The sequence below is a fragment of the Cylas formicarius genome, unplaced genomic scaffold, assembly GCF_029955315.1.
Source record: "Cylas formicarius isolate icCylForm1 unplaced genomic scaffold, icCylForm1.1 PGA_scaffold_4__25_contigs__length_36172078, whole genome shotgun sequence".
NCBI lineage: Eukaryota > Metazoa > Arthropoda > Insecta > Coleoptera > Brentidae > Cylas > Cylas formicarius.
In genome coordinates, this window is record NW_026844334.1 from 17,371,685 (window position 1) to 17,385,076 (window position 13,392).

Sequence of the window (13,392 nt, forward strand, 5' to 3'; positions counted from 1 at the left end):
GAGATGCCATAAAACTTTCAACCAGGTCATCTCTAATTTCTTTTAGACTGGAAAACCAGACCACATACCAATACGGTGACTGAAAACATCCCCCGACATGCTAATGTAACCTAATGTGTGGCGTTTCCTTGATTTGCCCCATTTACCTGTTAGATAATATAGTCGCATCACTATCACATATTTTCGTAGAAATGGTAAATGCCTCTACATTTCACCCACTAACTTGCACTTTGGGCCATTTTCTTTTTAAATTGCGACCTCCACAACTCCTTTCCTGAAGATTTAATGAGATCTGGACATATTTCGAAAAAATACTGCCTTAAGAATGCTGACTTATTTGCCGAACTGTCAGTCGCCATGATATATAATTTAACCTCTACCCTAAGTAAATGATCTTAAAGTAAGTACAATGCAAGTTAATAGGAGATACAACTTGTGGTATGTGTTTGATAAATAGATTTCTTACTTGGTTTCGTCCTAAGCGATTATTCTTTGTTTTCCATTCCTATTTTCTAGTTATTTATTTGGCTGGAATATAATATCCCAGCGAATGTCGACCTCCTATGACCAAAGAATAATTCGACACTCCGTAAGAGGAAGATATAATATATCAAGGCGAATGTTTTTCCACGCTCATTCGAGGCACGTAGTTGCCCGCCGCACGGGATTCGGAAAATACATTTTAAAGCGGTGCTAAATTTACCTTTAAGGGTCGCTTTGTATTTTCCGGGTTTCGAGTGGTCCGGTGTTTTATTGCGAGAGAAAACTAGCGGAATGAGCGTTTTCCTTGTTAAGCGGACACGACGCGAAAAGGTATTAGCGCTTTTTCCAGCATCCGTAACGGATATTAATGGTCGTTTTTGGGGTAAGAAAACTCCCGGGGTGGTTTTAAACCGACGCGGATTTCTTTCCAAATTACGAAGAATAATCACCCGCGGGGGTCTGCGTCAAAGAAGTGACAGTTTGATGATGTATTATGCGGTGCAGTTCCGCTGAAGAATTCGGAAAACGTCCGTGCAAAATTCCGTAATATTTTACGTGTCAACCAAACTACGAAAGAAATCAGAAGAACGTTAAATTTACATGGTCAAAATTTAAAACATTTTTTGAAATTATTCTTACGCATTTCGCAAATATGAAATCACAGCATTACTGCCAAATGTCTACTTCCGTAACTTGTTTTGGAAATTTTATTAGTGGTAGGCAAAAAAAATTATTAAATTTTAAATATAACCTCCTTATGTACTCAATATGGCGTTAATTAATTAGGAGATAGCGCCACCTTAGCCACAGATAATATGCTACCAAATGTTCTATTAGATTTTGTAGTGAAGATCAATACTATATAGGTATATACCGGGTCGAAAAACAAAGTGGGAACACTCTATAATTTCTCAAAGGATTGACGGAGCGATTTGAAATTTGGGAGCTTAATCCAGGCCAAACGTGAAATTTTTCAACACAATAAAACGAATGGAAATACTTCTATGCCTTAAATTTTAAATAGCACTCCGTATATATTTTTTAAATGTTTGGATTCCAGGGATTATTCTATGCATAACAGAAATAGAATAGAAATATTTTCCTAATACTTTTTGTTTTTTTTTTTATTTGGTTTTTGAAATTGTATCGATGCTCTGTCTCTTAATGAACTATACAACTTAGCGCTCACACGCATAGTATTGTACCCATGATGATTGTCAAGGGTCCCGAGAGTGGCAGGTGGACGTGCAGGTTTTTGGCCTACCCGTGCCTTAGTGTTGATTATAGTTTCCTTCCGGCAGTTGTTGGCAAAGTTCGTTCTTGAAAATGGCTAGTGCTGAATTTGTTGCTGAGAAATGCGAAAAATGAGAAAATTATTATTCTTAATTTGTTCAAAGCTCTTCCCCACCAAAACTCAACAATCAGAGTTGCAAAAATGGTCTAAATTTGTTTGAATATGACTGGAGTAGTACGGGCAACAATATGCACGAGGATAAACACGGCCCCATCAGGTCACCAAAAAGAAATGCAAGTAGAAGAGAAACTATAACAAATGAGACGAGACAGCATCAGAAGAATAATAAACTGGTTTTACTTACGACGACGACAGTTGAGAGCTGTTTCGAAGGGAAAACAGGTATATCTATTAATAGTCTATAAAAGCCCTTACGGGAAAGGTAATATATTAATAGTTACCCACATTGTTTCACTGGAGTTTTTACATAATAATATTTATTAAAATTTATCCATTTTCATATTATTCTACTTCTATATAAGTTTTTATTTACTCAATCTTAAAATACTTAATATCTCAATTATCTACCCATCACTATAATTATAATGATTTATAAATATTTTTTTATTTATTATTCTCAACGATTTTGACAGTTGGTTTACTTTTGCCTGGTTATTGATTTGGATTATCATGGAAAAAAAGTTGATATTCTTCTCGTATGCAAGCTCGTGCAGTGGAAAGATCGTTTGAACTATTGGAAGTGTATTATTCTGGTGAAAAGTTTGTATGCTTTTCCGATACGGAGAAAGCAGTAAAAACATTGTATGTATGGGTATATACTCTACTTTAAAATAATTTTTCTAAACATATCGTTCTTTTTTTAGACGGCGCTTTCGTGAGATTTCTCAATTTTAACAATAACGTTTTGCAAATAATTTGAAAAGTAAAGTTCAAAGTGCCGGTTTTAAAAAATATATCCGCACTAAAGGAAAAGTTTTATTGAGAATTTTTCCCATCATCAGTCACTTCCATAAGTATTTGTTGCCACAGCCGCTAGAATACAATTTACAAATTTAAATAATGAAGGTATTGAGAAAAATGTTGCTATTCAGCCTAGAACAATCTCATAAACACAAAATGCAAAAGGAAATACAACAGTTAAGGTCCTTTCCGCTAAACCGTTTAAAAGTTACAGGGTGTTCCCATTTTCTTGTGTCACCCGGTATAATAGATAAATTTAATATGAAGGCTGTAGTTTGACACTCTAAAATTAAACAAAATTGAGTTCATGAGAAAATGTTTAATAACATTAATGCTTTGTTGCATAAGTCATTATCTGGTGTCATTACAACATAAATTAGTAAAGTACGATAACTACCTTTCAGTTCAAAGAGCCCGGAATTTGTAAAACTTCTTAAAAATGTCTCATTTGAAGGACCGCGCCATCTGTGGCAAGGAGGTCGTATTATCTAATGTATTCTCTTAGCATCTTACCACCGGCAAGCCCGAACGCGTCTTATTAACTGGGTTTCGTTGCAAACTACAAGGACAGATGGCGCTAAGAAACCGTTTGATTCGTTTCTGTTAACATTATAATAATAATAATATTTTTAATATTAGAGGAAAGGTTTGATCCCTACCTTTATTATCATTAACGGATTACACAAATTTAACAATATTAACGTTATTTCTCATAACGAAATAATTGGGAAATACAGGAAATTCTTTAAAATGCAATTGCGCATTAAGAAACTAACCGAAACTACTAAACGACTTTATTTACACACATTTCAAAATACAAAATCAGCAGCCAGTCCGAAACCATTTCCTCCCAAAACTTCTTAAGTAAATTTACACAGATGTCGTGACATCTTGCGAAAAATACAAAACTCATTTTAATTTTTAGTTTTCGTAGAGCTCTTAAAAGTTAAAGAAGATTGTTTAGATTGCCCTCTTTGGTTAGCGGCGAGAAAAATAGTTTTCCGTCAATAATTGTAGTTTCAAATTAAACTTTCACCTAAGTAATACGGCTACCCTCCGATAGATGGCAAGCTCGTGGGAAATTTCGTTTCGAATGCTAATAAAATTTCTCAATGTTCTTTGTCAAATCTTGAAATAAATTGGCTGCAAAACTCGTTGGAGATCTAAAATTATCAAAAAATCAATTCAAAACAACTACGTATGCAAAAGCGCGGTAGTAGATAACAAAAGGAAATCAAAACTCGGACAATCTGCAACCTGTTGCTTTTACAAAGCGATAAATCATATTCAATTATAATTTTTATACCAACGTTATAAACTTGAATTGACGTTTGACATCAATATACAAGAAGTGCATTTCGCGCGCGGAGGAGATTTTAATCTTGTCTTGAAACTAGGGGATTCATCTTTGTGAGCACACGGAAACGTCTGTCAAGTCTTTTTGTTGGAACAGCGATGTTCGATCGCGAAACAAGATTGATAATAAAAACTTGTTACATGTAGAGCAGTCTAAAAAGCATAGCAAGCGTGACGGCTCCTGACATCCGAAGGATAGTTTTATATTATTATATATTATTGTTAGAAAATGGGCACCATTTTGGAGGCATATCACTGAAACCACAAAAATATTAAAGAGGGAAAAAGATAAATATGTATTTATCGAATAATATAGCTGCTCAACTAACTATAAGGGTGAATATTGCTATACCGTTCTTTCTTTTTTTTCCTTTAAAATAATGCTAAAAGAAAAGTATACTTACAAACATTGAATTTAAGGACAAATTTAAGATTTTGTTGCAGAAGTTTGTTCGAAAATCCAAACTAACCCATGATGAGTATCTAGCTGGCTATCAGAATAGCATAAGCGGTTGACTTTGGCATATTTTTTATTTACTTCTTCATAACTGACATTTACTATATATAACAAATACAAGTTAAAACTAACCAATGAACTGTTAATAGATTTTGCATTTTATAAATTCATCCAATCATTCTGGTTCTGCGACAAAGTAGGGTTAATGACATAAAGACGAAATTTCTTTCTAACTTCGTTGGAAGAATTTCGTTTGCGGTTTGTTAGCAAATTTTCTTTTCTCCTTATCCGCATACCGCTTTAAAATTATTCATTTTCTTTTGGCCATAACTCGAAACGACGCTATTTGAAATTTTCATGGAAGAAATTTAAAATTAAATGAATCTCCGTTAAATTTTATACTAAGTTGGTCGAAAAAATTGAAGAAAGAGTCCGTCGTCTGAGTTCGCAGCTTTTAAAATATCCAATCTAAATTAGTACAGGGCGATATATTAAAGAAATTATGCAGCTGAATTTAAATACAGAGTTTCCAAGTAAAATTCTTCTTAAGGTACACAACAGTAAAGAAAGCTTTTTTTTATCCAGAGAGTACCCTCTGCAATCTACATTTCAATTGACTAATATTCAAAAAAAAGAATCCCAAAATTTCATACAGAAATACTTTGTTCAACTTAATTGAGGCTAATATCTACCACAGGAATCTACGATTTCTGTTAATTATAGCAAAAGCTTTATTTCATATATATATATATATATATATATATATATATATATATATATATATATATATATATATATATATATATATATATATATATATATATATATATATATATATATATATATATATATAAATGGATGGATGGAAGTAGTTATAATAACTTAATAAAACCTTGTATATAAGGAAGGAATAAAATAATATAAATAATAATCATAATCACAGCAACATTTTTGTTGTTCATATAATATTTGAATCTTTGATTTTGCGGTAATTTTAGTTTTACTAGTCCATATATAATAAGTCCATAAGGATACACATTGTATCCAAGTTTGAAAAAAAGTTTTGCAACTATGACATATCTATATATTAATAAGCACGCACATATTTTTTCAAACTTTTTGTATTTTGGCGAAATTTTTAACACAGCGTATTTAACCGCAAACCGATATATACTTTTACATTCCACAGGCATTTCGATAACCAATCTTATTGAATCTAACACGAACACTTCTCTGTAATGGAAATCTTTTCATTGAATTTCCAAGTAATACAGACAGTGTGAAAGAACATAAAAACTTTGTTGTTGTTCTATCAATAACATCATTTTTATATTTTATTTTTATTTATCTATCTATTTATGAAGTTTGTCCCAAGATATACTTTGTCAAAAATTGCATTTGGACCGACCTTTTTGTAAAAAGGGATTTTTTTATTAAATTTTGTAATTTTGAGAATTGCTAAAACGAGTTGATAAAATAAAATGAAAAATAAAACGATGATCAAGAAAAAAAACATTGGTTTGCAATGAACAAAAACTGTTACTATAATCTTATATGATCTACAATTATATAAAGTTCTATATTTTTTAAATTTTCGAAATATGGTGGTTTAGATAATTGTTTCCTTTTAAATAAACCATATAGCTTTTAAATTAACTACGACCTTTTTTAAACAGTGTGATAATCAGGAAATAATAAAATTTAAGACCGATCTTAATTTTTTTTATTGTTTGATTAACATAGTGTTTAAAAAACTTTTATATAATCCAAAATTATTGAATTAAAAACTACAAATTTTTGGAATAGACATTCGGAGTGAATCTTGCCGTATTTATTAATGGCAAAAAAAGATAAAATTGTAAAATGATCTCGTCATCTCGTATTTTTATTATTACCCAAAAAATGTAAATATTTTTTTAATAGAACCTTTTCAACAAGAAATCAACCGAGTATTTAATTTTTCTTTTACGGAAAAATTTTAAAAAATGATCCAAAAATGTAATACCATAGATAATATTTTATGAAACAAAATTATTATGGTAAGGTAGTCTCTAAATAAAGCATTTTAGGAGACACATTTTTTATTTCTTAGCGAAAATAAAAAAAAAAAACATTTATATACGTAAATTTTTCAAAGAAACTTCCACATGCTACTGTAGTACTTGTTATAAAACTTCTGCATTCCTCCTGCGTCGGTTTGTGTTGAGTCGAATATGCAATAATAATATCTATAATTGAAACGATTTTTTTATACGAACTTGTAGTTAAGGGAATTACACAATTCATTTAGTTTCATCTAACCTATGTACCACAGTTCATATTTATTTTATTTTCAGCGAGATCGGACAATGAGTTGCAAATTTATTAATTAATTTTAATTACTTATATTGTTAAACTATTTTCCTCGTCAAAAGACCAGGGCGCGGACTGACTGAGGGTTTGGCTGGCCCTGGTCCCAAGGTAAACGGGCCGCCCTGCAAATTCTTGTAACTTAATGCAATGCATAAAAAAAAATTAATAAAACTGACCAAGTACATCACGAAAAATATTTTTGTTTTGTCGTCATAAACAAGGAAATGCAACTGCAATACTACTTAGCACGCTGGCCGAAGGAAATGTGATTTTTTAGACACCTAATAACTGGTCTGTAGATCGCCAATAAACAAACAATAAAATGGCATTCATTTGCCGAACGGCCTCACGTCCTAATCAAAACCGACCACAAGACGGGAAAAAACCCAACTAAGTGGGGGACCTGTATTGCAATTTGCACATTGTTATAATTTTCCAAAGGCCACGTGACGCCCTCCATTCACAGGCCTCTGCGATCCTGATATTTGGCTGTGGTGGGGTCCGACGAGGCGGAGCTTACCAAGCTTACAACTCCGCCACCGCCAAGCAACAGTCTTCCGCACGACAGTCGTAGGGAACTCGGCGGTTGTGAGAGTCGCGTCGAAATAATCTCCCCTCTGATATAGTCGTGAAAATAACGGTCGTTCTCTCTACAAAGTTCTATGATGTTGTGATGTTTTTGTGATCGCTTGTAATTTTTGATAACAGTCATGATTACGTTGACGGTATTGAGCGCTGTTTTCGTGATAGTGAGTGGTAGAAGTTTGACGAGTATGGAACTCGCGCCGCGAGGTTGCGAGTGGCAGATTCAACCGTTGCAAGATGGCGAGAACGTAGAAGAACCAGTGCTCTACTGTCAAATTAGGACTATAAATGCTGCCGAATCACTTATTGGAAATTTAACGCAATCGCATGCCGATCGCGTGACTATCCTCGTGCTGGAATGCAACGACGCTTTATTTTTCGAAAGCACGCTCGAAACGAGACAGGGCGCCTTTTTAGCGTCTCTAAAAAAACTCAAAGATCTTAGAATCGAAAATTGCAAGGTGAGACACATACCCGCCGCCGCGATGTCTTCCCTCAGGCATTTACGTCGTTTCTCTTTGCGGTCGCACAACTCCGAATGGTCGGCCATGGCACTGGAACTACATCCGGAAAGTTTTAGGGGCATGAGTGAAATTAGGAGCTTGGACCTCGCCGACAACAATATTTGGAACACTCCCCAAGAATTGTTTTGTCCCCTCTATAGCCTGACACGTCTCAATTTGACCAAGAACAAACTTCAAGATATTTCCACTTTGGGATTATCAGACTGGGGCAAGGGGCCTCTGGCTCCCGGTCGCGCTTGTGTCAACGGATTGGAAGTGCTCGATTTATCCGACAACGATATAATATCTCTCCCAGATAATGGATTTTCGGCGTTACGCAGCCTGGAATCCCTGTTTCTTCAAGAAAACGCCATTTCCACCCTCGCAGACAGAGCCTTCGTCGGCCTGAATGCTTTAAGGACCGTCAATTTATCCAGCAATTGTTTAGTAGCGTTGCCACCAGAATTATTCCAATCGTCTCGAGATTTAACGCACCTCTACCTGCACAATAATTCGCTAAGCGTCCTCGCTCCCGGATTGCTGGAAGGATTGGATCAGCTGCGGGTCCTTGACCTATCCAACAATGAGCTTACGAGCCGTTGGGTAAACAGGGACACGTTTTCGGGACTCGTGCGCCTGGTGATTCTAAATCTGAGCAACAACCAACTCTCCAGGATCGACGGCAACCTATTCCACGACCTGTACACCTTACAAATGTTAAATCTCGAACATAACATTATCACTACCATCGCCGAGGGAGCTTTTCAGGAATTAAAAAATTTACATGGACTGACATTGTCCCACAACAAAATCGTGCGCATCGAATCGTACCATTTCGGCGGTATGTACGCACTAAATCAGCTGCTAATAGATTCTAATGAAATTGAATACATCCACCCGAAAGCCTTCGAAAACGTGACGAATCTGCAGGACCTGGGTTTGAATGGTAACCTTTTAGGCGGCGTTCCCGCCGGTATAGGCCAGTTAAGGTTCCTAAAGACGCTTGATTTGGGTAAGAACCATATCGAATCGGTTACGAACGCATCGTTTGAAGGCCTAGACCTGCTTTATGGCTTAAGGCTAGTCGATAATCACATAGTGAATATATCGAGAGACACTTTTTCCACGCTCCCGTTGTTGCAAGTGTTAAATCTCGCTTCGAATAGGATCCGATACGTCGAGCAAAGTGCATTTTCGAGCAATCCAACTTTAAAAGCAATCAGACTAGATTCGAACGAGCTCGGTGACATAAGCGGCGTATTTACCAATTTACAGAGTTTGGTGTGGCTGAACGTATCCGCAAACCGCCTTCACTGGTTCGATTTTAGCCACCTGCCTGTCAGTTTGGAATGGCTGGACATGCACAGCAACAAAATTCCCGAACTTGGAAATTATTACGACATGACGAACATGCTCAGCATCAAAATGCTAGATGTGAGCTTCAATTTGATCACTCGTCTCGACGGCAACTCCGTACCGGATAGCGTGGAAACTCTGTATCTGCAAAACAACATACTTACGGAATTAGCCCCTAACACTTTTATTAACAAGAATAGATTGGAGAAGGTGGTTTTGTATGGGAACAAAATTAAATACTTAGACTTAGCGGCACTAAGTTTAACTCCTGTGCTTGACGACAGAGACTTGCCCCAGTTTTATATAGGTGGAAATCCTTTTTATTGTGACTGCAAGATGGAGTGGTTGCTTAGGATCAACCACTTGAGTAATCAGAGGCAGTACCCGCAAGTTTTGGATCTAGACGACGTAAAATGCGAGTTGGCACATTCAAGAGGCTCTCCACCGCAGCCTTTGCTCAAGCTGAAGCCGTCCAACTTCTTGTGTCAATACCAAACCCATTGCTTCGCGCTGTGCCACTGCTGCGACTTCGATGCCTGTGACTGCGAGATGACTTGTCCCGACCGATGTTCATGCTACCACGATCATTTGTGGTCGTCCAACGTGGTGGACTGTAGCAACGCAGGATACAACACGGTCCCTGAAAAAATTCCTATGGACGCCACCGAGATTTACCTCGACGGGAACGACTTAGGCGAACTAGGCAGCCACGTTTTCATCGGCAAAAAGAAACTTGAAATTTTATATTTAAACAACAGCAACGTGAAAGCTTTGCACAACAGAACATTCAACGGCGTCACCTCGTTGAAAGTACTGCACATAGAGAACAACGAACTAGAGGAATTGAGAGGTTTCGAATTCAACGAGTTGAACAATATAAACGAACTCTACTTGGACCACAATAAAATAGAGTTTGTTGGCAACCAGACATTTCGTAATATGAGCAAACTTCAAGTCCTTAACTTGGACGAGAACAAAATAACGGATTTCGCCCCTCTGCAGCTCACACAGGAAAAATTGGATTACCACCCCCGAGTGACCGTTAACGGGAACAAATGGTCGTGCGACTGTGACTCGCTAAGTCGCCTCGCTTCCTGGATACGAACATCGGGTACCGACTCGTCGAAAATGCTGTGCACCGGGGATTCGGATACAGTAGCCGTAGCTATGACTCGCTGCGAAGATTTAGAGAACGCTATCGCCACTTCGGTAGTTCAAAATAAAATTATCAAGAACAATCAGTTGTTTGGAGGTAGCTTTGTGCCGCTCCTAGCCGCCACCCTCGTCTCGGTCATTATCGTCTGTCTGCTCGTCGCGATAGTGTTCGTGTTTCGGCAAGAAGTGCGTCTGTGGGCCCATTCCAAATACGGTGTACGTATTTTTCAGGACATATCGAGCGTGCGTGTCGACGATGACGACCGTGATAAACTCTACGATTGTTACGTGGTATACAGTCTCAAAGACGATGACCTAGCGTCGAAAATAATCGCGTCCGAACTGGAACAGACGGGCCACACCTTATGTTTGCATTACAGAGATCTGCATCTCATCAGTGGCGTCTCGTTTCTTACCGACGCCATGGTCGGCGCCGCCGATGCGTCCCGGAGGGTGTTATTTGTGGTTTCGCCTTCCCTAATAAGTAACGAATGGTCCAAACCGGAGTTCAGAACAGCCTTGCAGGCAGCACTGCGCACCACGTTCAGGCAACGTTTGATTTGCGTGCTCAGCGGCGATCCATTGGAGCCGATGGATCCAGAACTAAGGGCGTTGTTGCGGGCTTGCACCGTTACCAGATGGGGCGAGCGCCGATTCTGGGAAAAGCTACGTTATGCCATGCCAGACGTGACCAACAATCAATCGGTGAGACGTCAAAAGAAGCAAGGAGAGATTAGATGCAAACCGGCGCCTAGGTATTGCGCTACTCCCGTTGTACACGACTCTTGGTACAAGTATCAAGCTATGCCTGGGGTTCACACCACAACGCTGACGCCGACGCCCACGCAGAGCACTTACGTTTCGGGGGAATCGGCTAGGAGTACCGAGGATGAAGCGGGTTCCAGCGCCAGCAGTCAGCATTATGGTTCCGAGCAGCTAAACCACAGCTACGTTTCGATCAACGGCAGGCCTCCTCAGTACAGTCAGTATCCCCCTTGCAGATCAGAACATCCCCATCATGTGTACTCCACGATACCCGACTCCCAGCCCCAGTCGAGGACGTACTTTGTTTAAAATGGGCGGTGATTACTATTTTCGAAGGCTGTTTCAACTTGTTTCGCTAAGATTTTATATCTTGAGATTTATTATATTGCTATATTATATGGATGTTGCAAAAGAATCTCAAATTTTTCGGTAGCTGATAAAATGATTACTGTGTAATATTTATTTATGTATATATTTTGTAAATATCGTCAGAGATTATAACTATACACAGTACATTGAGTGTACCAAATTGATGAACGCTTATTAGTCATTAATTTTAATTGACTCTGTAAATATTTCTATGTAATGATTTTCCGATTTTACTAAAGACTGTTATATAAATACTGTACATTGATATTCGATAATTTATGAATTAAAATCTTTTTTAAACAATGTTACAGTAGTATTTTTTCAACTTTATGCCTTAACTTTCATTCTTTCGGCGTTTTTGCAAATCGCTATAATTACACGTAATTAATCACAAAATAATACAAGGTAATGCCTGCTATTATTCATTGTTAGAGAACAGTATAATAATAACACGCGTTCGTTAACTAAATTAATTAAACTAATAGCTGCAAATATACAAAGCAATAACGAACTAAATGATTTCCTTCGAAGTTCTGTTTTTCATTATGCAGAAAGCGAAAAGTCCACACAGTGCCGGGTGAGTTAGCACCATCTGTTTTTCGCCAGCTTCGGGGTCTTTCATTAATAGTCCGCCGGTGGAGAGTGTACTTAGAGATAAAATACTGTATGGTCTTTTATTTAGACATGAAATGACTTTTGTACCTATATACACTGAAATAATTGCCAAGCAATTTTAAAATTAAAATGATTTAGGGTGTTTTAAAATCGAATAAAAAAAAAGAAAACTGATTATTAGGCGAGATTTCTTAAAGGAAATACCGCACTAGGAAGCAATAAATAAATTTTGTAAAACTTTTGAACTAAATGAGGTTAAATGACAGATTAACGCAGTAAACAATAAAATTTTATACTAATGGTATTTTTTAAGTACAAGTTATTTATATATAGTTGCTTTATTAAGCGAATGCTAGATACTTCATGTGTTTAAATTGCATCGTTTTTGTATATTACAGTAAAACAAGTGTTTATTTATTAAGCGAAAAAAGAAGGAATAAAATAATGTCGAAGAAAAGATCTTCATTTTAATACTAAAATTTAAAGTTTCGTATAACCAGACAATTTCATAGCTTTAAATTATTACAACCATTAGAAAAACAACGTTTGAATATTTATATTCTATGATTATTTTTGTCACATCCAGGAAATATTTTTGCACATCCATTTAGAAATTTTATTATTATCACTACTAAAGGACATAAAACCGTAGAAATCACTAATTTATGTGTAAAGGAAAGATCTTATACATGACTTCAAAAGTTAACGAAAACGGTACATACATTTGTATCACATTTTCAAGTAAATCCAGAATAGTAAAAAAAATATCTTGGATTTGTATTGCCATTTTTGTTAAGTGTATAGAATGTAGATTACATCGCAGAAAACATACATTGGAAGTACGATATTGATTATGCTTTATTTTTTGAAAATATTTACTGGTGCGTGAATGCACCACTGGTTTTATCTGTGAAACAAAACTTTGTTATTGCAAGTTTAGACAAGTTAACTCATGTAGAATAAACATCCAACAATTAGCGTGTTCTTTAGTAGTAGTTTTACGAACGTTACAGTTCGTAAAATATGGCATTTCCGAGGTTTTTGACTCAAAAGGAATTAGGGGCGGCTATGAAGGAGATCGCGATGGATGAGGGCAATAACAATGAAAGTCATAAGTATTATTTGGATTTACGATTTCTTATGTATTGTGGCATTCCATTCCTTGTAAATTTATGCTAAAA

The 13,392-nt window shown here is 36.5% G+C and overlaps 1 protein-coding gene across 1 annotated transcript; it reads left to right on the plus strand.

Moving 5' to 3' along the window:
• Positions 1 to 7,436: 7,436 nt before the first annotated feature.
• LOC132701025 (toll-like receptor Tollo) lies at positions 7,437 to 11,865 on the plus strand. The gene has a single exon (XM_060668655.1). It carries the CDS (start codon positions 7,574 to 7,576, stop codon positions 11,534 to 11,536), a length of 3,963 nt encoding a protein of 1,320 aa, XP_060524638.1. The 5' UTR covers positions 7,437 to 7,573; the 3' UTR covers positions 11,537 to 11,865.
• Positions 11,866 to 13,392: the final 1,527 nt, after the last annotated feature.

What these genes read in the sequence shown, in the direction of transcription:
- LOC132701025 (XM_060668655.1), top strand. Translation starts at nt 7,574, where the DNA reads ATGATTACGTTGACGGTATTGAGCGCTGTTTTCGTGATAGTGAGTGGT.